At 48.9% G+C, this 25,998-nt stretch overlaps 1 protein-coding gene and 1 pseudogene across 2 annotated transcripts; one reads left to right on the top strand and one right to left on the bottom strand.

Annotated features, from left to right (window-relative positions):
* Positions 1 to 2,328: 2,328 nt before the first annotated feature.
* LOC100355282 (chromobox protein homolog 3 pseudogene) lies at positions 2,329 to 3,072 on the bottom strand (annotated as a pseudogene).
* A 1,978-nt stretch (positions 3,073 to 5,050) lies between these two features.
* PDCD2L (programmed cell death 2 like) lies at positions 5,051 to 24,837 on the top strand. Of its 2 annotated transcripts, none has more exons than XM_002711505.5 (7): positions 5,051 to 5,207; positions 5,299 to 5,465; positions 5,577 to 5,637; positions 7,187 to 7,572; positions 9,383 to 9,493; positions 16,875 to 17,023; positions 24,665 to 24,837. In XM_002711505.5, the coding sequence occupies exons 1-7, from the start codon at positions 5,100 to 5,102 to the stop codon at positions 24,793 to 24,795; spliced, it is 1,113 nt and encodes a 370-aa protein (XP_002711551.2). In that variant the 5' UTR covers positions 5,051 to 5,099; the 3' UTR covers positions 24,796 to 24,837. The 2 variants fall into 2 exon arrangements, with proteins under 2 accessions (XP_002711551.2, XP_051702700.2); XM_051846740.2 differs by having other exon boundaries at positions 7,190 to 7,572.
* The last annotated feature ends 1,161 nt before the right edge of the window (positions 24,838 to 25,998 follow it).

Genomic DNA, 25,998 nt, shown 5'->3' on the forward strand with positions numbered 1-25,998 from the left:
TTACTGTTTCCTGAGATGGTGCTTTGTGCTGTGCGAGAGGGTCCCGTCGGAGGAGGGCTGGGCCCTGGCTGCCACTTGATGAGCAGGTGGGTGGCAGGGGACGATCCCTTGAGGAGAGAGTGTGTGGGGACACAGTGTAGGAGGCAACCCCAGCTCCACCTCCCTCTGCTTCTCACCTCTGTGACTCTGGGGACGTTGTATACTTACATTCCCTGGTCCCACGTGGGTGACGGGAACACACGTACTGGAGTCACAACTGCTGCCCCCCAGGGAATGAGGAGTGGAGCGGGAACCCGGCCCAGCACTCCGAGATTGAGGCTGGTGTCCCAAGCAGTGTCTTCTCACCTGCCTCCAAACCGGGTTTTTGAACACACTGCCAGGGCCCCTTGCGTGAGACCCCTTCCCTGTTACCAGGGCTGTTTTCACCCCTTCCCCTCCTGCATCACCTACCTCTGGGTTGCACCCTGGTTTGGTCACATGTGTTTCTCGAGAAGGAACAACCAGGGTTAGTATTTTCTGCTCCTTTAAGAGGAAGGTAAACTGCACCCACAGTGCTCAAAGTGAGCTATGTCCCAGTTAAAGTGACCACACAGACAAAGGTCCTCTAAAGATGATACACAGAAATTAGGGCATGTCTTGTCTTTTTTTTTTTTTTTTAAGATTGTTTATTTGAAAGAGTTAGAGAGGGAGAGACAGAGATCTTCCGCCTGCTGGTTCACTCCCGAGATGGCCACCATGGCCAGTTCTGCACCAGGCTGAAGCTAGCAGCTTCATCTGGGTCTCCCTCATGGTGGTAGGGGTCCAGACACTTGGGCCATCCTCCACTGCTTTTCCCAGGTCATTAGCAGGGAGCTGAATTAGAAGTGGAACAGCCGGCGCCGCGGCTCACTAGGCTAATCCTCCGCCTTGTGGCGCCGGCACACCGGGTTCTAGTCCCGGTCGGGGCGCCGGATTCTGTCCCGGTTGCCCCTCTTCCAGGCCAGCTATCTGCTGTGGCCAGGGAGTGCAGTGGAGGATGGCCCAAGTACTTGGGCCCTGCACCCGCATGGGAGACCAGGAGAAGCACCTGGCTCCTGCCTTCGGATCAGCGCAGTGCGCCGGCTGCGGCGGCCATTGGAGGGTGAACCAACGGCAAAAGGAAGACCTTTCTCTCTGTCTCTCTCTCACTATCCACTCTGCCTGTCAAAAATAAATAAATAAATCTTAAAAAAAAAAAAAAAGTGGAACAGCCAGGACTCGACCCAGCGCCCATATGAAATGCCGGCACTGTAGGTGTTGCAGCCTGTGGCTTTTTTTTTTTTTTTTAAGGAATATAAAACTATTTATTGACCACTGTTCACCAGTATTTACAATAAAGTAAACAATATACAGTTGGATAACATTCTGATTACTACAAAGTTATTTTTCCTGGCATCTGCTGAACCAATAACCCAAATACCGCGAAGATTGAGCCTACATGTAAGGAATGAGACGGGACAAAGACAAAACATGCAGGTCAATAATTTAGATTACAACCACTTGTTTACCCACTTATGCCAGCAAGACCTAAAATGCCAGTGTCTCTAACAATCTGATCAGGTTTTTAGGAGCCGAGTCTTAGTCATTCCATGAATCATGGCCTTTAGTCGATACAGCATAGGGATTTTGGCGTTTGTAAAGTAATGGCCTGCTAGAACAAATATTCAAATGTCCATTTACCTTGCTTAGTTTATTACAGCACACCAGGATGTCTATTTTCTGATCTCGGGAGGGATGACTACTAGTGCCAATAAAGTTTTTATAAGCCATTGCATTTATGACTATAGATTTAGATACAGGTTCTGATATGGCTTCTTTTAAATTATCTAATTTGTCCAAATGACTTACAAACTATTTAATTTAAAAGGTTATGGCTTCATGAAAATCTTCAGTTTAACTTGAAGGGACTTATTTCTTACGTTGCTCAGAATGATGGGACCTCAGAAACATGGGTCTTCCCATGGTTTTTCTTTTGGTAAAATTTAAAAACAAAAGCAAAAAAAAGAAAACCATTTATAAAAGTATACACACACAACAACCCAGAATGGTCCTTTAGTGTCAGTTAAAATCAAGTTCTGATTGAAGAACTGACTATGACAACTTTCCCCAATATTCAGAAAAGCAAATGTTCTTTTCTGATAAAGGAAGCAACTACAGAGAGCTTTTATCTGTTAGAAGTAACCAGTGCTATCGATGCAAAAAATAAAAATAAAAAAATTCACAACTCCCCCAATACTACTTTCAAAACCAATGTATCAAACTTGATTTTCATTAGAATGTAGTTATTTCTTCACACTAGTAAATCGAAAACCAAGACCCAGATTTTATATATATATGTAAATGTGTATATATATATAAATATAAATATATATAAAAAACAATGCAAACAATTACTGAGCTTCATCTTCTGGACAAGAATGCCAAGTTAATCTCCATAAAAAGCAATCACAATCTGAGGACATTTCATATTTGCCTCTTTTGCCAGCACCAAATCAGCCTCATCTGAATCTTTCCATTTCATGAGAAACATCAATTCTCCACTGCTGTCTGAGCACCAATCATTCGTTCAGGATCGCGACCTCCGGCAAAGCCTCTTGGTTTGTCAGCGGCATCTCTCGTCTTTGATTTGCTATCATCAGATTCACTGTCAGATAAAGATTTTCTTGTTGTACCATCTTTTTCTTTACCAGCTTTTTGAGAATTAAGGAATGCTTCAATTAACTCTGGACAATCTAAATTTTCTTCAGGTTCCCAAGTATTGTCAGCATCTGTAAATCCCTTCCACTTCAGGAACTACTCCACCTTCCCATTCACTACACGGCGGTCCAATACTTTCTCCACCACAAATTCTTCAGGCTCTGCCTCTTCGACCTTTTTACTCTTTCCATTCTGTTTCTTTCCCATTTTTTGCAATGTAGTTTTACTGGAGGCCATTTTTTATTGCAGACTTGAAGAGTTCACCGCTCCGAGCTGCACCAGGTCGCGGGGCTGCAGCGTCTCCGGCCCTGTGCGCCTCAAGCTCCACGCAGCCTGTGGCTTTACCCGCTGTGCCACAGCGTGGTCTCCCCCACCCCTCCCCATCTTTCCTTTGGCAAAGTGAATTTTTTTTTTGGAGGAGTATTTTTTTTTTTTTCTGCTTAATTATTTGAACTTTATAGATAGACACTGCTTGACCTTCCAGCGCACTCACTCTTAGTACAGTTGAGGAAAACTGCAGGCCTGAGCCGGCATTGCAGCATAGCAGATAAAGCTACCGCCTGCAACAGCTTCCCGCATGGGCGCCGGTTCGAGTCCCGCTGCTGCACTTCCCATCCAGCTCCCTGCGATGGCCTGGGAAAGCAGCAGAAGATGGCAGTCATCTGAGATGGACAGCCCCCACCTCAACTCCTCAGCTTCTCACTCTAGCTCTTTCAAAGAACTAAATCTTTTTTTTTTTTTTTTTTTTTTTTTTTTTTTAACGTGAAGGCCTTTTCTTGCCAGAGGGCACTTCCTCTGTTCACAGGAGAAGCAAGATGTCTGCAAAGAGGGATTCCAGGTGGCAGAGACCCTGCCTGCCTGCATGGCCTCCCAGGAAGCATCGCTGTGCTCTCCGGGCCGCTGCCCGTGCTGGCTTCCTGTAAGGGAGGCAGTGGCACATGGCACCTGGCACATGTCCCTTGGCCCTGACTTGTTCTGGCTTTCACCACTTCCACTAGTCCATGGCTGTCAGTTGCTCATCTCGGACTGAAGCAGCTTACAACATCTTGGTTTTTTTTTTTTTTTTTTTTTTTTTTTTTAAGATTTATTTATTTTTTATTTGAAAGGCAGAATTGGGGAGAGAAAAACTTCCATCTGCTGGTTCACTCCCCAGATGGCCACAATGGGCCGGCGCCAGTATCTGGAGCCTCTTTCTGGGCTCCCACATGGGTGCAAGGGCCCAAACACTTTAGCAATTCTTTTTTTTTTTTTTTTTTTTTTGGACAGGCAGAGTGGACAGTGAGAGAGAGAGAGACAGAGAGAAAGGTCTTCCTTTTGCCGTTGGTTCACCCTCCAATGCCTGGCTCCTGCCTTCAGATCAGCGTGGTGCGCCAGCCGAAGCGCTCTTTAGCAATTCTTCCGTGGCTTCCCCATAGGCGATAGCAGGGAGCTGGACCGGAAGTGGAGCAGCTGGGGTGCCCTTATGGGATGCTGGCACTGCAGGCAGAGGTTTAACCTGCTGCCCCACAGCACCAGCCCCGCCCCTAAAATCCTACTGTCTCTGGCCTACAGCTCTGGGTTTTAACTAATGCCAACACGACTGCAGTTGAGATACACAGAATTTTTCTCACCCCTGAAAGTTTCTGGCACTCAACCCTCAGACAACTCCTGATCTTTTTCTGTTCCCTGAAGTTTTGCCTCTTAGCTTCTGAAATTCATGCCTGCCGTGCCACAGGCAGGCCCGGGTCACTACGGTAACCTTCAAACGAAAAAATTGAATGGCATCAACCGCCTCTGTATGCCACGGTTACCATGGCCGACCTTCGTGTTTCCATTTTTTTTTTTAAGGTTTATTTATTTGAAAGAATTACACAGAGATAGGAGAGGCAGAGAGAGAGAGAGGTCTTCCATCGCTAGGTTCACTCTACAACTGGCCTCAACAGCTGGGGTAAACCAGGAACCAGGCGCTTCTTCAGGTCTCCCAAATGGGTGCAGGGACCCAAGGACTCGGGCCATCTTCCACTGCTTTCCCAGGCCATGGCAGAGAGCTGGATAGAAAGTGGAGCAGCCGGGACTCGAACCAGCGCTCGTGTGGGATGCCAGCACTGCAGGCGGCGGCTTTACCCGCGGCCTCTCAGCATTTCATCTTTATTTCTGTGTGTTATTTCTAAAAATATCCCACATCGACATTTTTGATTTTGAGGTAAAACTTTCTGGCAATATTCCTTAATAACATGCTGTGTATGCTTTGGGATTTTGCAGCCTAGAGCAGCCAGCGCCGCGGAGGCGACGCCTCAGCCGCCTCGGGAGGGCGCTCCCCCGGCGGGGCGCCACACTGAGCGTGCGCACACGGGCGCTCCGCTCGGCTTCCGTACTTCGCGTTTGCACGTGGGCTCGCGGTCGTCATGGCGGCCGTCCGGCGGCCTGTGCTGCTGGGGCTCCGAGACGCGGCGGTGCGCGGCAACCCCACGGGGCCAGGCGCCTGGACCGCCAGCAAGCTGGGCGGCCTTCCGGTGAGGGCTGGTGCTGGTGAGCGGGACGGAGAGCGGGGAGTGGGCGAGCCCCGCGGCAGCGTCGGGGTCTGAGCGCCTCCCTTGCTTTCAGGACGCCCTGCCCGCCGTGGCGGCGCCGAGGCCGGCGTGTGCGCGCTGCGCAGAGCCGCTCGCCCTGGTCGTGCAGGTGTACTGCCCGCTGGAGGGGTCTCCGTTTCACCGGGTACTGCACGTGTTCGCTTGCGCCCGCCCCGGCTGCGGCGACGGCGGGGCGCGCAGGTAGGCAGGGCGGCCCCGGAGCTGCGGCCCCCGGGCCTTGACTCCGGGCGCGGGCGGGGGGCGCACGGGGACGGGGTGGTGCGCTCACGGCCGTCCGTCTTCGCCCTGAAGCTGGAAGGTGTTTCGCTCCCAGTGCCCGCAGGTGCCGGAGGAGGCGGCGCAGGACCCCCAGGTAAAGCAGCCGCGGTTGCCTCCTTGTGCTTTGCTGTAATTTGAGGGTATTTGCTGGAATGTCGTTTAAGACAGACTTTTTTAAATATATGTAAATTAATTTATTTACATATTTATCTAAAAGGCAGAGTTAGAGGCAGAGACAGAGAGAGGTCTTCCCTCCGCTGGTTCACTCCCCAGATGGCTGCAGCGGCCAGAGCTGTGCTGATCTGAAGCCCGGAGCCAGGAGCTTCTTATGGGTCTCCCGCGTGGGTGCAGGGGCCCAAGGACTTGGGTCATCTTCTACTGTTTTCCGAGGCCATAACCAGACAGCTGGATTGGAAGAGAAGCAGCCGGGACTCGAACCAGTGTCCATATGGGATGCTAGCACTGCAGGCAGCAGCTTTACCCACTATGCCACAGCACCACCCCCTAAGACTGACCCCCCCCATTTTTTAAACATGATTTTTTAAAATAAGTAATTATATTTGATTGATGGTAACTTTATTAAATTTTTATTTATTTGAGAGAGTTACAGAGAGGCAGAGAGAGAGAGAGGTCTTCATCCACTGGTTCACTCCCCAATTGGCCACAACAGCCGGGGCTGTGCCAATCCAAAGCCAGGAGCCAGGAGCTTCCTCCAGGTCTCCCACGTGGGTGCAGGGGCCCAAGGACTTGGGCCATCTTCCACTGCTTTCCCAGGCCATAGCAGAGAGCTGGATCGGAAGTGGGGCAGCTGGGTCTTGAATCGGCGCCCATATGGGATGCCACCACTACAGGCCAGGGCTTTAACCTGCTGCGCCACAGCCCTAGCCCCAGCCCCTGGCCCCCGGCCCCTAAGGCTTTTAAGATGTGTTCTTCAATGTTCATTGGAATGGTTTTGGATCTTTTTTTTTTTTAAAAACCGTGAGTTTTTTTCTTGAGGTTTTGTGAGTTGTTTTGATTTATACAAAGTCTGGAGACATACAGTTTGATGTTTTTTCTGTTTGGGAAACTGTGCGGATGTGTCCATGTGTGTTGTAGTACATGGGTTTATAGTGCATGTATTTCCGGTGATATGTGTATACAAACGTGTACATACGTAACGTTTAGTAAGATGAAATTGGTAGCTGCAGAAAGGATTCCTTTCTCCTGAATGTGATCTTTATGTATACACAGATTCTCTTATTTTTATTCATTTATTTGCTGCTGTTTGAAAGGCAGAGCTGTAGAGATACAGAGATCTTCCATTCGCTTGTCCAGGCTACCGCTAGGGCAGGACTGGGCTGAAGCTAGGAGCCCAGAGCTCGGTCTGTGTCTCGGAGTGAGGGGCAGGGACCCAGGTACTCAGCCGGCAGCTCCCAGGGCGTGCCTTAGCAGCAAGCTGCCGCCGCAAAGGGGAAGCAGTATTTAAGTCACTTCTGACAGTTTTGAGTAGGTGCGGTCCAGGAAGTTGAATGGGAGTGTGCCAGCGGGGAAGGGGCTGGTGCAAGCTCCCTCAGGAAGGTGAGGGTCGGCTCTGCTTGGCTGGAACCGAAATGGGTGAAGTGACCCCTGTGTGCTGGCACCTTATTCACTGCATGTTTTCCCAGAAGCAGGAAGGTGGCCTCGCAGCTGAGGACTGGTGCGAAGGCGCAGACGACTGGGGCAGTGACAGTGAGGAGGCGCCTGCGCCGCGGATGCCCTGGGATGTTGGGAAGGAACCCGCCAGTGCCAAGGGTGCAGACTGGACTGCGCAGCTCCAGCACCTGTGCCTGCAGGACGCCGCCCTGGGTGCCCCCCGTCCCACACGCCCAGGGGGAGGGGAAGGGGTGGCCTCGCCCCCGGCAGCGCCGCAGTTCCTGCCCCACTACATCTGTGTGGTGGACGAGGATGACTACAGGGACGACTGCTGTGCCGGCCTGGACCACGCCCGCAGCCTGCTGAGGCACTACGTGCAGAGAGAAGGAGTGGACCTGGAGCAGCTGCTCGCCCACGGGTGAGGACTGTGCTGCTGGGGTCGCGAGCTCCTGGGGAGACTCTCAGGCAGACCTTTCTGCCCCTCGTGGACAGAGGCAAGGGGGCATCCTTATCGGGCAGCTTCGAGTTAGCCTGAGAAGCCTTGGCTCCGTTTATAGGTGTGCTCGAGAAGATGGACAGAGGTGAACTAACAGAGATTAAGGGTCGCCAGGTATTTACGGAAGGTGCACTTACTGTCGCCTTGACTTTGTTTCCAGTTTTTAAATGTCTGGATAGAAGAAAGGGGAGTCAGAAAAATGCCACTGCTTCTTGACTCTGGGCTGTGGCTGCAGAATCAGCTCTAGTCCTCGGAGCCTTCCAGATGTGCAGCGCTCACCTGTAAAGTGGGAGTGGTTGTGATCTCCGTTGTGTATATCATCGGATAATTTTTGGGAGTTACTTGAGAGAACAGATACTGAAAGGTTTATAAACCAAAGAACTACAGAAAAGAGAATAGTCATTTTTACAATTACAGTAGGATTACAAGAGGATATTTGGAGAGATGACCTGGTTTAAGATTTATTTATTTACTTGAGAGGCATAGTTACAGACAGAGAAGGGGAGAGACAGAGAGGTCTCTATTCCACTGTTCACTCCCCAAATGGCTGCAACAGCCGGAGCTGAATGCGGGTCTCCCACGCAGGTGCAGGGGCCCAAGAACTTGGGCTATATTCTACTGCTTTCCCAGGCCATCAGCAGGGAGCTGGATTGGAAGTGGAGCAGCCAGAACTTGAACCAGTGCCCATATGGGATGCCGGCTCCGCGGGTGAATGCTTAGCCTACTATGCCACAGCGCTGGCCTCCCCTTTTTTTTTTTTTAACCAGAGCTGTTATATTTAGTTTTTTGTTGTTGTTGTTGTTGTTGTTGTTGTTGTTTTGGTCAGATTAATGTTGAAAGGGTTGCTTGAAGTCATATTGAGTTTTGAAACTATAATATAGAGAGTGGGCATAATGACTTCAGAAAAATTAGTCTCTTGTTACTTTATTTATTTGAGAGGCAGAGAGATGGAGAGCGTGTCGGGTGTTTCACTCCCCAAATGCCCACAACAGCTGGAACTGGGTCAGGCCAAAGCTGGGAACCAGGGACTCAACCCAGGTCTTCACATGGGTGGCGGGGGCTCAGCTGCTTGAGCCATTACCTGCTGCCTTACAGATGTGTATTAGCAGGAAGCTGAACCCGGAGCAGAGTCACCATTCAAATTCTGATACAGGATGTGGCACTCTAAGCAGTGCTGTAACTACTAGGCCAAATATCTGTTCCCATCATGACTTTCTAAATTGTAAATAATTACCCCAGGGTTAAAATTGGTTTGGGAGTGGGCTGGCGCTGTGGTGCAACGGTTAAGGTGCCTTGTCAATTGTTAGTATCTCATGGGTGCCCGTTCTTGTCCTGGCTGCTCCACTTCCAATCCAGCTCTCTGCTAATATGCCTGGGAAAGCAGCAGAAGATGGCCTAAGTCCTTGGGTCCCTGCGTTCTTGTGGGAGACCAGGAATAAGCTCCTGGCTCCTGGCTTTGGGTCTGGCCCAGACCCAGGCATTGTGGCCACTGGGGAGTGAACCAGCAGATGGAAGATCTCTCTCTTTGCCTCTGTCTCTCCTCCCTCTCTATAACTCTTTCAAATAAATAAATCTTTTAAAAAAAATGGCTTGGGAGAAGGGTGGGACTGGAGGCTAAGATATATATTATATTAAATGTTTTTTGGTTTAAATTGTATACATACTGTTTCTCCGTCCAAATACTGTAATTCTCTGGATATAGATGGTCAAAACTGTTTTCTTCTTTTTTTAGTCTTTCTACTGATGGTGATGAAAAATATGAAAAGACTGTCATGAAAAGTGGAGACCAGACGTTTTACAAATTCATGAAGAGAATTGCTGCTTGTCAGGAGCAGATTCTGAGGTAAAGGAGGCACGTTTTCTTTCAGTGCTTTTCTTTTTTTTTTTTTTTTAATTTATTTATTTGACAGGTAGAGTTATAGACAGTGAGAGAGAGAGACAGAGAGAAAGGTCTTCCTTTTTCCATTGGCTCACCCCTCAAGTGGCCGCTACGGCCGGTGCTGCGCTGATCCGAAGCCAGGAGCCAGGTGCTTCTCCTGGTCTCCCGTGGGGTGCAGGCCATCCTCCACCGCACTCCCAGGCCACAGCAGAGAGCTGGCCTGGAAGAGGGGCAACCGGGACTAGAACCGGTGCCTGTATGGGATGCCGGTGCCGCAGGTGGAGGATTAAGCAAGTGCGCCACCATGCTGGTCCTTCAGTGCTTTTCTTCATAACGAAAGTGGTTCATGGTAACTTGGAAAATACGGGAAAGGATAATGAGAAAACCAAAACCACACCATTCCTAAAACTTCGAACCACTACTAAGATTTTAGTGTATATGGAGACTTCATGGAAAGTAGCATTAAAAGATAATTTATTTGTTTCACAAAAATTTTATTTATTTGAGAGGCAGAGAGAAATCTCCCATTTACTGGTTCATTTCTCAAATGCTCTCAATAGCTGGATCTGGGCCGGGCTGAAGCCAGGAGTGGGGCACTCCCTAATGGGTGGCAGGAGCCAAGTTCTTGAGTTGTCACTGCTGCTGGCAGGTGTGCATTAGCAGATAGCTGGAATTGGGAGCTTAGGCAAGACTTGAAACCAAGCCCTGCAGTGTGGTTTGGGGTTGGGGTATGCTCACTGCTATGGACTGTAGTGTGTATTTATTTTTTTAAAGATTGACGTATTTATTTGAAAAGCAGAGTTAGAGAGAGAGAGAAAGATCTTCCATCCACTGGTGTACTCCCTAGACGGCCTGAATAGCCGGTGCTGGGCCAGGCCAAAGCCAGGAGCTTCTTCCAGGTTTCCCACATGAGCAGCAAGGCCCAGCTCTTGGACCGTCTTCTGCTGCTTCCTCGCTCTGTGGCAGTGAATGCAGGGATTTTTTTTTTTTTTTTTTGACAGGCAGAGTGGACAGTGAGAGAGAGAGACAGAGAGAAAGGTTTTCCTTTGCCGTTGGTTCACCCTCCAATGGCCGCCGCGGCTGGCGTGCTGTGACCGGCGCACCGCGCTGATCCGAAGGCAGGAGCCAGGAGCCAGGTGCTTCTCCTGGTCTCCCATGGGGTGCAGGGCCCAAGCACTTGGGCCATCCTCCACTGCACTCCCTGGCCACAGCAGAGAGCTGGCCTGGAAGAGGGGCAACCGGGACAGAATCCGGCGCTCCGACCGGGAGTAGAACCTGGTGTGCCGGTGCTGCAAGGTGGAGGATTAGCCTAGTGAGCCGCGGCGCCGGCCTGAATGCAGGGATTTTACAGGAGAGCTATATGGGCCCTCTGAGATTAGAGAAGAAGAATCCCGGTGATCAACTCTAGCAGGGTTTGTACCAAGGCCCAGGATGTGGAAGGGGAGGTCTTGGTGGCCAGTGGCAGTGAGAGCAAGAGGTGACAGAGGTGGGTTGAGGTTCTGGCTGTGGAGGGGTGAGTTGGTGCTGGCCTTGATGCTGTTCTGGAGGCGGGCGGTCAGGAGGCTGCTTCCTGCAGGCAGGCCCTGCTTCTCTCAGAGCTGGAATGTGAGCTGGTGAGTTTGCTTTTTGTCTTTGTAATTAACTCTTTGTGATTTGTAGCAGTTTTGGTTTTGTTTCTCTTGTGCACCCTACACTGAAGACCTGAGGCTTCTTAGTAAAATCACGCACACTGCCGGGATGATGTGTGCTTGAAGCTCAAGTCCTGGGCCTTCTGTTTCTCTTCGGGGGTCTTTGAGGAACTCACCTGACGTTTTTTGTTTTTGTTTTTGTTTTTTTTAAAGATTGATTTTTTAAAATTTATTTGAAAGTCAGAGTTACTTAGAGAAGGAGAAGAAAGAGAGAGAGAGAGGGAGACAGAGAGAGAGAGAAGGAGAGAGAGAAAGGTCCTTGATTCACTGGTTCACTTCTCAAATGTCTGCAATGGCCAGGGCTGTGCCAGGCCAAAGCCAGGAGCCTGGAACTTCTTCCAGGCTTCCCACATGGGTACGGGTGCAGTGACTCTTCACTGCCAGAGAATTAGGCAGGCTGTCTGCAGCCTGTCTTGGCTGAGGAGGGGAAGTGCGCCACCTGCCACTCAGCCTCCCTGAACCCAGGGGACAATCAGACGCGGTGGGGAGTTGAGTCGAAGCAGGATCTCACTTTATTGTAAAAGGGAGGTGTTTATAAAGCTGCAGAGCAGATGCGGGCAAGGGGATGCGCAAAAGGGTTTTAGCCAACCCTATTACACCACCTCAGTGATCCTTAGGCAGAAGCGCCCTGGGGCTGGGTTGTTTGCCGCCAGGGATTCGAAACTTCAAACTCGAGGTGGGTTTAGGAAGTTCCTCTAGGCCTCTCCAGATTTAGCCTCCCCCACATATGGGGGCCCTGGCACTTGGGCTGTCTTCCACTGCTTTCCAAGGCACATTAGCAGGAAGCTAAATTGGAAGTGGAGCAGGCAGAACTTGAACCTACTCCTGTGTGGGATGCTGGTGTCGTGGGCAGTGGCTTAACCCGCTATACCAGAGAGCCGGCCCCTTAGCTAACTTTTCTTATCCACAGTGTCTGTCTCTAAAATGGTGATGATGATGGTACAACTGCCTGCTTCATAGGATTTCAATGAAAATGAGATTAGGTGGTGAGAGAAAATACTCTGGGAAATACATATCAAACATTGCCATGTTTCGCAAAAACAGAGACCTGAGGATCCTTCAGTGGTATTTGCACATTTGTGAATTCTTCACAGTCTCTTGGGTGATCAGATTTCTGTGAAGTGTTTGGCAGTGAGGATCCAGCTGCCCATACACCTGTGTCCTTCCTCTCTCTCCGTTTAATGGAGCCAACACCTTTCAAACATAGTAGGGATGGAAAAGAACGTTAGTCATAGCATTAGAAAATTCGGCCTGTGTCAGGTGACTTTACCTTCATTTTCTCTTCTGTAAAATGGGCCTAATTCCTACCTGCTAGCTTTGAGTAGAAGCCCAAGCTTTATTATTAGTGCAACTGGTAGTTAACTGCCTTTGGTGCTACCAGAGGCCCAAACAGAAGAGCGGCAACAGAGAATTGACCTGCAGGCCTCCTAGGCTGCCTGGCCCAGCTTCAGTGACAATGTGACAGTGTGTGAGTCTTTTTTAGTACTTACAGAGGGTGCTGTGTGACACCTTGATTGGGCCGAAGCTACTATCCACACAGGTGCCCTTGGGGAGCATTCATTGGGGAATTTAGATCAAGCAGATGCTAGTTCTGGGAGGTCCTTCCCAGGTGGTCACTAAGTGCAGGCTGCTGTCTGATGGTCCCATGGAGGACAGCATGAGAAGGCAGAGAGCCCAGCGTGCTAGGTGAGAGACATGTTTCCACACCACTCTCTGGCCACCGGCCGCAGCCATTCAGGTGATCTGGTATGAGGAAGGGACCTTGTATTTTAAGGGTGGATGTGGAGACAACAGAAAATTGTAAGTGCTCACTACACTGCTTTACCCGGTGTTTGAGTGGAGTCGACGAGGTAGGTTGCACTCATTCAGGTGACAGAATGAGGGGCACAGCAGGCAGTGACAGTCCGTTCTCACGGACGCTGTGGGGCAGGGGGTTCAAACTGAGTGAACGTGTTGTGTGACTTCTGGACGGAAAAGCGAGGAAAGTACAGTGGGGTGTCAGGGAGGCCTCCGAGCAGAGACTCCCAGGGCAGGTAGCACAGGATCAGGACTAGTGCAGAGGACTCCAGGGAGTCCATGGAATGCAGGAGAGAAAGAGCCACCAGAGAGATGATACCCGTGGAGGATTTATAAAGATGCTTTCTGTGAGCCATCAGCCTCCAAAGTAGAAAACCTAACAAGTAGGTCAACAACAGCATTCAGAGATAACAGTATGAAAATTTGGGCAAATGAAATAAGAACTAAATATTTTTTTAAAAGATTAATTTATTTGAAAAGCAGAGAGAGATGTCTTCCATTCTCTGGTTCACTCCCCAAATAGCCACAGCTGTAGAAGCTGGGCTGGTCTGAAGCTGGGAGCCAGGAGCTTCTTCCAGGTCTCCCACGTGGGTGCAGGGGCCCAAGGACTTGGGCCATCTTCTACTGCTTTCCCAGGCCACAGCAGAGAGCTGGATTGGAAGTGGAGCAGCTGGGACTCAAACTGGTGCCCATGTGGGATGCCGGCACTGAAAGCCGTGGCTTACCCGCTACCACCACAGTGCTGGCCCCTATAATTTCTGACCTCAACAACCATGAAGTCACCACAACACTGAAGGTGATAAACCTACTGACAACCCCGAGAAGTGCCCATATGTGATGCTGGTACTGTGGGCCGCGGCCTTAACCCGCTGTGCCACAGCGCCTGCCCCGCACCTCAGTACATTTCTCATAAAATTATGTAAATGAACTCGTAACAGGATATACCTTTTTATTTTCTGTATTTTATTTATTTTATTTCTGTATTTTATTTATTTGAAAGGCAGAGTTACAGAGAGGCAGAGGGAGGGAGGGGGAGGTTGTCTTCCATCCACTGGTTCACTCCCCAAATGGTCACAATAGCCATAGCTGCGCCAGGCCAAAACCAGGAGCCAGGAGCTTCTTTGTGGTCTCCCGTGTGGGTGCAGGGGCCCAAGGACTTGGGCCATTTCCACTGCTTTCCCAGGCCTTAGCAGAGAGCCGGATCAGAAGTGGAGCATGGCCGGCGCCATGGCTCAATGGGCTAATCCTCCGCCTAGCGGCGCCGGCACACCGGGTTCTAGTCCCGGTCGGGGCGCCGGATTCTGTCCCGGTTGCCCCTCTTCCAGGCCAGCTCTCTGCTGTGGCCCGAGAGTGCAGTGGAGGATGGCCCAAGCGCTTGGGCCCTGCACCCCATGGGAGACCAGGAGAAGCACCTGGCTCCTGCCTTCGGATCAGCGTGGTGCGCCAGCTGCAGCGCGCCAGCCGCGGCGGCCATTGGAGGGTGAACCAACGACAAAGGAAGACCTTTCTCTTTGTCTCTCTCTCACTGCCCACTCTGCCTGTCAGAAAAAAAAAAAAAAAAAGAAGTGGAGCAGTTGGGATTCAAACCACCACCCATATGGGATGCCGGCACTGCAGGCAGTGGCTTTACCTGCTGTGCCACAGCACCAGCACCCAACATAATTATTTAAAAGTTCATGCTTGTTATATGTATCAGTAGTTCATTTCAGGGCAGGTGTTTGGCCTAGCAGGTAAGTTGACCTCATCCCACTTGGGGTACCTGATTTCCTGCTTTCTGCTAATGCAGACCCTAGGAAGCAGTGGTGATGCCCAAGTAATTTGGTTCTTCCCATCCATATTGGAGACCTGGATTCAATTCCTGGTTCCTCGCTGTGGAGAATGAACCTGTAGATGGGGGCTCTCTTGGCCTCTTTGTCTCCCAAAATAAATAAAAAGTAAAAAAGAATAGCTCAGGGCAGGTGTTAGGGCACAGTTGATTAAGCCCCCCCTTGGGATGCCTGAGTTCCATATCTGAGTGTCTGGGATCAATTCCTGCCTCGGATTCCAGTCCACCTTCCTTCTAATATGCCTGGGAGGCAGCAGATGATGGCTCAAGCACTTGGGTTCCTGCCACCCACATGGAATTGACCAGGCCCAGTGCTAGCAGTGGCAAGGGTTTGAATCAGTGGATGAAAGATCTTTCTCTTTATCTCTGTCACTCTGCTTTTCAAATAAATAAATAAAAACTTGAAAACAGGAATAGTTCATTTTTTCTTACTGCTGTGTAATATTGCATGGTTATGCCACAATTTGTACATCCATTCCTCTGCTGATAGATATTTTGGTTATTTCCAGTGTTTGGCTATTATAAATAAAGCCTCTATGAAATTCTGTGTATAAGTATGAGTGTAGTTTTTTAAAATTAATTAATTAATTTGAAAAGCAGAGGTACAGAGTTGGGGGAGAAGAGAGAGAGAGAGAGAGAATCTTCCATCCACTGGTTTATTCCCCAAATGGTTGTCAAAGGCTGGGGCTGTTGTATTTGGGCAGGCATTTTGCTATAGTAGGTTAAGCCTCTGCCTGCAACACCAGCATCCCATAAGGGTGCTGGAACGAGACCCAGTTGTTCCACTCTGATCCCTGCTGAGGTGCTAGAAGATGGCCCAAGTGCCTGGACTCCACATGAGAAACCCGGAAGAAACTCTGGGCTGCTGGCTTCTGCCTGGCCCAGCCCCAGCCCCGGCTGTTGCAGCTGTTTGGGGAGTGAACCAGTGCATGGAAGATATCTCTCTCTCTCTCTCTCTCTCTCATCTTCTCTCTTTAAATTTGCCTTTCAAATAAATAAGTATTTTTTTAAAGATTTATTCATTTTTATTTGAAAGTCAGAGTTACACAGAGAGAGAAGGAGAGGCAGAGAGAGAGAGGTCTTCCATCCGCTGGTTTACTCCCCAATCGGCCACAACGGCCAGAGCTGAGCTGATCTGAAGCCAGGAGCCAGGAGCCTCCTCTGGGTCTCCCACATGGGTGCAGGGGCCCAAGGACTTGGGCCATCTTATACTGCTTTCCCAGGCCATAGCAGAGAGCTGGATAGGAAGTGGAGCAGCCGGGACACAAACCAGTGCCCATATGGGATGCTGGCACTGCAGGTGCTGGCTTTACCCTCTATGCCACAGCACCAGCCCCATAAATAAATATTTTTAAAAAGATTCTCTAATAGATTAATTTATTAACTTAATCATCCATCCAAAGTTCACTTACCAAATAGCTGCAACGGCCAGAGCTGGGCCAGTCAGAAGCCATCTCCTAGTTCCCGTTTCTGGGCTAACTTCCCCATGTGTTTATGCCTGTTTGCCTTTTCCATTATTCTTTTACACATTTTATCAATGGTATTTAAAATCCTTGTTTGATAAATACATCATTTTGCCATGGGTTTCCTTGCACTAGGTTTATGAGTAAACGTTTCCTGCTCTTTGCGTACTAGTAGCTTTGTAGATCGCTTGTCAGAAAGTGAGGGACACTGCAGAGTGCGGGTCCTGGGTGAAGATGTCCTCCCTGGCCGGGCGTGCCCCTGCTGGGTGAGGCCAGCATGGAGCCTGAGTCCACTTAGTCTGCAGTTGTGCTGGTGCTGGACTTTGTTACAGTTCTAGTTAGATTCACTTTGACAGTGGCTTGAGTGCCTACGCAAGACTTTGAACTTGAGGTGTCTTGCTGTGCCTACTGCCTTGCTGCCAGTGTTTTGCACCTCTGGAGAAGTTTTCTTTACCCTTCTTGTGTTGCTCCTGCTATTCTGCAAGAAAGCAAGCTGGCAAGGTGTGGCCTTCGATGTTGGAATGGGACCTGGATGTGACTCTGATTCAGATTTCTTTGTGTCCTTGTCCTAGGTATTCCTGGAGTGGAGAGCCACTCTTCCTGACCTGCCCTGCATCACAAGTCGCTGAGCTCCCAGCCTGCGGCCACTGTGGAAGCCAGAGGACATTTGAGTTTCAGCTCATGCCAGCGCTGGTCAGCATGCTCCAGGGTGCTAATTCAGGTGAGAAGCCCATCATTGATTTATGTTTGTGGGTTCCTAGAATAATTTTGGAATTATTCTGAAAAGAAAGACTGTTTTTTTATTTTTGTTCACTGATAGAATGCTATAAACATATTATACAGAACTTTGGAAATTAGTAAAATTTTACAAAATTTATGGGACCGGTGCTGTGGTGCAGCAGGTTAAGCTGCTGCCTGCAATGCCGGCATCCCGTACAGGTGCCAGTTCGAGTCCTGGGTGCTCCACTTCCCATGCAGCTCCCTGCTAACACCTTGGGAAAGCAGCAGAAAATGAGACCCAGATGAAGCTCCTAGCTTCCAGCTTTGGCCTGGCCCAACCCTCAGGTTGTGGCCATTTGGGAAGTGGACCAGCAGGCAGAGGATCTCTTTTCCTGTTTCTCCTTGTCTCTCCCTGTCACTCTGCCTTTCAAATAAATCTTTAAAAAAAAGAAAAGAAAGAAATATGTAATCTAAGCAGTCTAAGACAAACACTGATAAACTGATACTTGGTTGATTTAAGGCTGGGTTATGTTCTACCCTTAAAATTATTTTCATGACATCATTATATAGCCAGGCTTTTTATTATTTTTTTAGATTAGCTTCAAATTATTACACTTATTTTGTTAACATTATGTAGTCTTTTTTTTAGAGAAAAATTTAAAGATGTATTTTATTTATTTGAAAGCAGAATGACAGAAGAGATCTTCCATATGCTGGTTCACTCCCCAAATGGCTTTAACAGCCAGAGCTGGGCCAGACTGAAGCCAGGAGCCAGGAACTCCATCATGGTCTCTCACTTGGGAGGCAGGAGCACAAGGACTTGGGCCATGTCTGCTGCTTCCCAGGCACATGAGCAGGGAGCCAGATGGAAGCAGGGCAGCAGGACTCACACTGGCACTCTGAAAGGGCCTGCTGGCCTTGCACGTGGTGGTTTAACCTGCTGTACCACAGCGCTGGCCCCAGCTGTCTTTTTTTAGTAGCAATTTATTTTTCTAAGCATTTTTTGGGGAAGAAGTGTGCATAGTATTTTATAGATTTTTTTTTTCACTGTCTCATTTATTTATATAAGCCTCTTATAGCTAAGCCTCTTTTACAAACAGCTTTATTGAGGCGTAACTGACACACAGTGAAGTACATCTGGTAAAAGTGTAGTTTGGGAGGCACTGACATGTGTGTACACTCCGGAAATCATCACTGCCGCATTAAAAATAACGAACATGTCCATCACCTCCAGAAGTCTCTTCAGGCCCCTGTGCCCGACCGTCACCCCTTTCCACCCTCTGCATCTTCCAGTCAAGGTAGATTAGTTGCATTTTCTGGAATTTTGATAAATGGACTAATATACACTTTTTGTGTATTCTTTTCCATCAACATTATATTTTTAAAGATTTATTTATATATTTAAAAGGCAGAGTTAGAGAGAGGGAAAGAGAACTTCCATCTGTTGGTTCACTCCCCAAATGGCCACAACAGCTAGAGCTGGGCTGATCTGAAGCCAGGAGCCAGGAGCTTCTGAGTCTCCCATGTGGCTGCGGGGGCCTCAGCACTTGGGCCATCTTCTGCTGCTTTTTCACTTGTATTAGCAGTGAGCTGGATCCGAAGTCGAGCACCCAGGACTCGAACTGGCAGCCATTATGGGATGCCGGCACTGCAGGCTGCAGCTTTACCTGCTATGAAAGTGCTGGCCCCAAAATTATTTTATGAAACTTTATTTGAAAAGCAGATTGACAGAGGGAGAGACACGGAGAGAGAGAAAGAAAAAAAGAGCTTCTATTCACTGATAGAGACTACTTCTAGTCACTTGATCACTCTCCAAATGCCAACATCATCTGGGCTAGGCCAGGCCAAAGCCAGGAGCCTGGAACTCCCTCTGGGCCCCAAGTATTTGAGCCATCACCTGCTGCCTCCCAAGATTTGTATAGGAGGAAGCTAGAATGGGAGTGGAGTAGCCAGGAGTTGAACAGGCTCTCCAGTGTGGAATGTGAGTGCTGCAGAGGCTTATCCTACTCTGCCACAATGCCTGTCCCCTGTATTCTTTCTTGTTCTTTCTCCTTATTTTATGTGAGATGTATCTGTTTGACAATATTAGAATATCTTGTGCCATCCTTTTGTGTTTAACCTCTTCACATATTTATCTAAAGAGTCCCTATAAACAACATACAAATGGTTCTTTTATTTTTTAAACCCAGTCTGCCATTCCTTTTTTTAAAAAGGGTAATTTAATCTATTTACATTTAGTATAATTACCGATAAAGGATTTACTTCTGCCAAAGCTATTTATTTTCTGTATGTTTCACATATTTTTTATTCTTTATGATTTTGATTCTTCAGTTTTCCCATAACTGTGTTTTTTGTATTCAGGTTTTTTTAATAGTGTACCTTTAAGATTTATTTTATTTATTTGAAAGTGTTACAGAGAGCGGTAGAGACAGAAAGAAAGATAGATCTTCCATCCATTGGTTCACTCCCCAAATGGCCATAAACGCCAGAGCTGAGCTGATCAGGAGCCAGGAGTTTCTTTGGGGGTCTTCCACATGGATATGGGGGGTCCAAGGACTTGGGCCATCCTCCACTGCCTTCCCAGGAGCTGGATCCGAAGTGGAGCGGCCAGGACTTGAACTGGCACCCATGTGGCCAGAGCTTTAACCTGCTGTGCCATAGTGCCAGCTCCTAGAGTGTACCATTTTGATTCCTTTGTTTCATTTTCTGTGCATTTTTTTTTAGTTTTCTTAGTGGTTACTCTGGGGATTATAATCTACATTTTAAAATTATAACAGTCTAGTTTGAATAGCAGTCACTTCCAGAAGTGTACAACCTGCTCCTTCCCTTTGCTTTATATTGTTACTATCAAAGATTACAGCATTAGACGTTTATATGTTAATGTAGATTGATAGTTACTGACTTATGTCTTTGCCTTGTAAATTCTGTAGTGAAGAGAGGAAGTTGCAGACTACACCAAAATTACAGGAAAACTGGCTTGCTGAAGTTACCTTTGCTGGCATTCCTTTTCTTCCCCCTTGTGTCTTAGAGTGGCTGACCTGTCATATTGGCCTTGGGCTAATTTTTTTTTTTTTTTTTTAAGATTTGTTTATTTATTTGAAAGAGTTATAGAGGGAGGTGAGACAGACATCTTCTATCCACTGGATCACTCCCCAAATGACTGCATCAACTAGAGCTTGGCCAGGCCAAAACCAAGAGCCAGGAGATTCATCCAGGGCTCCCTCGAGGGCACAGGGACCTAGGGACTTGGGTCATCTTTTGCTACTTTCCCAGGTGCATTAGCAGGGAGTTGAATTGGAAGTGGATCAGCGGGGTCACGAACCGGCAGCGTAATCTGGTGCACCTCAGTGCCGTCCCCTCATGTCAGCCTTCAGGGCTCCTGGAAGCATTTGTTGTAGGGCAGACCTAATAAAGGTTGGTTGTAGCTCAGTGCCTCTTTCATGGTGGAAGGATAACTTTGCTGGATGTGCCACTCTTGGTTTACAGTTTCTTCCTTCAGGACTGAGCGCTGCATGGTCGCTGCTAAGGAATCAGTTGGTGTGTTAGTCCACGCTGGTTATTATAAGGAAATACCTGAGGCAGGCTGACTGACCAAGAGGCTTGTCTGGCTCAGGGGTCAGAGGCTCAAAGGCCAGACAGCAGAGTGCGCCGTGGTGGGTGGCAGTGGTGGGAGATGACATCTCTGAGCAGGAAATCAGAGAACGGCTGAGGGCTTACCCAAGGGGAGTTCCCAGGTGATCCAAGGACCTCGCAGCAGGCCTCACCTCTTCAGGTTCCCACCATCCCCCGCCGCCCTAGGGAACAGGCTCGTAGGAACTGAGGCTTTGGGGGCACACACTTAAACCACGTACAGAGCACAGCCGCTGATGAAGCTCATCAGGATGCCTTGTGTGAGCAGTTGCTTCCCTCTTGCAGCCTGTGAAATGACTGCATCTTTGAGTTTTGGCAGTTTGACTTTAATGTGTCTTGGTGTGGATCTGTTTGGGTTTATCCTGCTTGAAGCTTGGGAAGCCTCTTGGATGTGCAAATGGCGGTGGCGGTTGCTGTTGCTACGTGAAGCAAGGAGCCTCCCTGCCGTACCAGCAGCCTCTTCCCGTTCCCAGCTGGGATAATGCCTGTGTCCGGCTAGATTCTAGGGTTCCACAGTAGCTGCAGTTCCCTAGTTGTCTGGTTGGAGGATTGGATTCCTGAAGCCTCCTGCTGCTCCTTCTTCCAGGACATAACTCCCAAAACAGATTTGTTTGTATATTGATCTTGACAATTTTACAACTGTCCTATTTTTTCCCCCCTGAGGATCATGTAATCTGCGTATGAATGATTTTACTTCTTTTCTGTCTGGTTCTTTGGTTTGTTTTTTCTTTGTTGTAATAACAGGAACTTCTAGTACAGTGTTCACTATAAATGAAGAACAGATACCCCCCCCCCCCCTTTTAAAGATTTATTATGTATTTGAAAGGAAGAGTGTTCATAGGGCCACAACAGCCAGGGTTGGGCCAGGCTGAAACCAGAAGCCAGGCATTCTATCCTGGTCCCCTAAATGGGTGGCAAGGGCCCAGACCCTTGGGTCATCGCCTACTGCTTTCCCAGGAGCGTTAGCAGGGAGCCAAATCAGAAACAGAGTAGACAGGACTTGTACTGGCACTGCAGTATGGGATGCTGGCAGAGCAAGTGGCAGCTTAACCTGCTGCACTACACCGCTGGCCCCAAGATGGTGAATTTTATGATATGTGAATTATATCTCAATTTCAAAAACATCAGGGCTGGCTTTGTGGCATAGCGGGTAAAACCACTACCTGCGACATCAGCATCCCATATGGGCACTGGTTTGAGTTCCAGCTGCTCCACTTCTGTCCAGTCCCTGCTAATGGCAAGACAGTGGGAAAAGGGCCGGCGCTGTGGTATAGCAGGTAAATCCGCTGTCTGCAGTACCAGCATCCCATATGGGTGTCGGTTCGAGACCTGGCTGCTCCACTTCCGATCCAGCTCGCTGCTATGGCCTGGGAAAGCAGTAGAAGATGGCCCAAGTCCTTGGGCTCCTGCACTCGTGTGGGAAGACCTGGAGGAAGCTCCTGGCTCCTGGCTTCGATTGGCACAGCTCTGGCCGTTGTAGTCATCTGGGGAGTGAACCAGTGCATGGAAGCCCTCTCTCTCTCTCTCTCTCTCTCTCTCTGTCTGTCTCTGTCTCTGTCTCTCTCTGTCTCATCTTCTCTCTGTGTAACTCTGACTTGCAATCAGTATTTTCTTTGTTAGTGCTTTATTGATGCCAATCTGTTAGGCCCTTCCTTTTTGAGATAATATTTTTCTTGCTGGTGTATTTATTGTACATCTTCCCTATTTGTTGTAAATCTTTTTTCTTTACTGTTTTTGTGTTTTCACAGCTAAAAATTTTTTTAGATTGCACACTTTTTTTTTTTTTTTTTTTTTGACAGGTAGAGTGGACAGTGAGAGAGAGACAGAGAGAAAGGTCTTCCTTTGTCGTTGGTTCACCCTCCAATGGCCACCGCGGCCAGCTCACTGCGGCCAGCGCACCGCGCTGATCCAAAGGCAGGAGCCAGGTGCTTCTCCTGGTCTCCCATGGGGTGCAGGGCCCAAGCACTTGGGCCATTCTCCACTGTACTGCCGTGCCACAGCAGAGAGCTGGCCTGGAAGAGGGGCAACCGGGACAGAATCTGGTGCCCTGACCGGGACTAGAACCTGGTGTGCCGGCGCCGCAAGGCAGAGGATTAGCCTAGTGAGCCACAGCACCAGCCTAGATTGCACACTTTTTAAAACTGGTTATTTTCATCCTCTTATAAGGGAGAGAGAGATTTCCCATCCACTGGTTCACTCCCCAAATGCCCGCAGCGGCCAAGTCTAGGACTGGCAGAAACCAGGAGCAAGGAACTCAATCTAGGTCTCCAATCTGGGTGTCACGAACCCATCATTTGAGCTACCACCTTCTGCCTCTCTGGTGTGCGTTAGTGGGAAGCTGGAATTGGGAGCTGGAGCCAGGACTTGAACCCAGGTCCTCTCATGTGGGAAATGAGTGTCTTTCCTAAGCTAAACGCCTTTCCCCACTTTAGAATTTGCTCTTCTTCATGAAGCCCACTTATTGAATTAGAATGTCCTGGTGTGTCATTGTTCTGTATTACTTTTTTTTTTTTTAATAAGAGATTTGTTTATTGGGGCCTGTGTTGTGGCGTAGCCAGTTAAGCCGCCACGGTGTGGCACTGATGGGCATCAGTTGGAATCCTGGTTGCTCCACTTCCCATCCAGCTCTCTGCTATGGCCTGGGAAAAGCAGCAGCAGATGGCCCAAGTCCTTGGGCCCCTGCCCCCAAGTGGGAGACCTGGAGGAAGCTCTGGCTCTTGGTGCCTGACTTTTGCCTGGCCCATCCTGGCCATTTAGGAAGTGAACCAGTAGATGGAAGACCTCTCTGTCCCTCCCTCCCTCCCTCTTTCTCTTTCTCTCTGTAACACTATCTTTTTAGTAAATGCTTCTTTAAAAAAAAAAAAAAAAAGAATTGTTATTTATTTATTTGAAAGGCTGAATGACCAGAGCCAGGAACTCCATCCAGGGCTGCAGGGACACTAGTACTTGGGCCACTGTTGCTGCGTTAGCAGGGATCTAGAGCGGAAGCAGAGGAGCTGGGACCTACCCCAGTGCTCCAGCGTGGGATGCGAGGGTTGCAGGCGGCAGCTTAACCCACTGCCCCACTGCACTGCCCATCAGCTGGAGTTCCTGTTGCTCCTGTTTTCTGGCTCCATCCACAGATAAGTTTATTTCTTTTCCTGAATCCTTGGCAGCAGTGTGCTATGCTATAGGACATATTTTAGTTGTGATTTTCAACATCACACAAGTTTAGCTGTTTGTAATGAAGACCTGAGATTTTGTCTAAGATCTTTTGATTAGATCTGCTTTGCCTCATGAATGTTCCCTTGTAGGACAGACTTAGCCTAAGCCTGTCGTGCAGCTAAAAGCACTGTTTTCCTTTACCTAATTATTTTTTCAGCTCTTAAGATAAAATCATTCCATTTATTTATTTATTTATTTTATTTTTTGACAGGTAGAGAGAGAGACAGAGAGAAAGGTCTTCCTTTGCCGTTGGTTCACCCTCCAATGGCCGCCGCGGCCAGCGCGCTGCAGTCAGCGCACCACGCTGATCCAATGGCAGGAGCCAGGTGCTTCTCCTGGTCTCCCATGGGGTGCAGGGCCCAAGCACTTGGGCCATCCTCCACTGCACTGCCGGGCCACAGCAGAGAGCTGGCCTGGAAGAGGGGCAACCGGGACAGAATCCGGCGCCCCGACCGGGACTAGAACCCAGTGTGCCGGCGCCGCAAGGCGGAGGAAGATAAAATCATTCCCTTTAGCAAACTTCTGTTATCCTGACATTGAGGCCTCTTCCTTCAAGGCTGTTATCTTCTAATTACTTAATCTCTTTTCCAGTGAACACTCTAGATGTGCCAGGGTCTGTTCTGAGCATTTGATGTGTATTAGCTTATTTAACCGCTTGTCGTCAGGATTTCACAGAGGTGGAATCGCTTGCTCAGGGTGGTGGAGCTGAGAATTGAACCCAGGCAGTCTTCCTTGCAGTCTGTGTCAACTTTTACATTTTGGGGGTATCTTGTAACTTTCTCTTTCTTAGATTTGTTGTATTTTTTAGGTGTTTCAGTGGAATTTGGAACAGTTCTTGTTTATACTTGTGAGAAGAGTTGCTGGCCTCAAAATCATCAGATGCCCATGGAAGAATTTTGTATTATACAAGAAGACCCAGATGAATCATTATTTAAGTAAAATTTTTTTATTTATATAAATTAAAACAAATTTTAATGTCCAGATATGTGTATGGTTATTTCATTTTAACTCTCATGTAGTTAACTCTTTGAAGTGCTGTCCCTTTCTGCTTTGTGGGCTTTTCTCCTGGGGCTAGAACCAGCAGCGCCTGCCTGAGGTGGTCTCTCCTTCAGGGTCAGTGGCCCTCGTACAGCGGCAGTTGGAGAACAGTGCCCTTCCAGCCCAGGGGGCCGGTGTTTCCTGCATAGGCGTCCTGGAGGGCACCCTGGGTGGAGGGAGAGCAGGCAGAGCTCCAGCTGCCGTTAGCTTCCCATCACCTTCCTGCCTCTGCACTCCACTCCACCCTGCTGCCATCCTGGATGCTGCCGGATCACACAGCTGGGCCTGTGACATTGCTGTTTACAACTGCCTTATGTCCTCCTAGCCCAAATTCCCTGCCCTCACCCACTCACTTTCTGATTTTTTAAAGATTAATTTATATATCTGAAAGGCAGAGTAGCAGAGAGAGATCTTCCATATGCTGCTTCATTCCCCAAATGGCCATAACAGCCATGGCTGGACCAGGCTAAAGCCAGGAGCCTGGATTTCCACACAAGTGACAGGGGCCCAAATGCTTGGGCAATCTGCTATCAGCAGGAAGGCATATCCAAAACAGCGTAGCTGGGCCTCAGGCACACTTCCTGTGGAATGCAGGCATTGCAACAGAGGTTTAATCCACTGTGCCATGATGCCAGCCCCTCCTACCTTCTTTTCCTACAGCCTCACAAGAAGCGGTACTTACTGTGTCCGGACGGGGTCTCCATCCTGCTGCCTGCCTTTCCTGTCTGCCCTTTCTCCACGCAGTGTGTCTTATCAACCCCTTCCTGCTGCCCTGACAGTGGCGTGGAAACACGTCAGTAGCCTGTGCAGAGGAGGGCGATGAGGCCCAGGTCATCAAGGGTGGTGGTGTCCTGGGCAGTGAGTGACTGCTGGGAGCCCCACCTGCTCTTCCCCCAGGTGCCCGTCAGAGAGGTGTTGATGGCTCTGTCACCTCCCTGTGGCGCACCTGTGCCCTGGGCAGTGTTTCAGATTGTCAGACCACTTACTCTGGAACAGGAAGCAGACTAGTCAGATTTACAGAGAGGGTATATGTAAGCGGCCCCTCCTTTGATGAGAGCATGTTCTTACAGATCGGAATGTGGTCCAGATGTTTCCAGATGTGCA

Source organism: Oryctolagus cuniculus, chromosome 18 (genome assembly GCF_964237555.1).
Source record: "Oryctolagus cuniculus chromosome 18, mOryCun1.1, whole genome shotgun sequence".
NCBI lineage: Eukaryota > Metazoa > Chordata > Mammalia > Lagomorpha > Leporidae > Oryctolagus > Oryctolagus cuniculus.

Coding starts and splice junctions, on each gene's coding strand:
- PDCD2L (XM_002711505.5), top strand. CDS start 5,100: ATGGCGGCCGTCCGGCGGCCTGTGCTGCTGGGGCTCCGAGACGCGGCG. Junction 5,466..5,576: donor GGCGACGGCGGGGCGCGCAG/GTAGGCAGGGCG, acceptor TTCGCCCTGAAG/CTGGAAGGTGTTTCGCTCCC. Junction 9,494..16,874: donor TGTCAGGAGCAGATTCTGAG/GTAAAGGAGGCA, acceptor TCCTTGTCCTAG/GTATTCCTGGAGTGGAGAGC.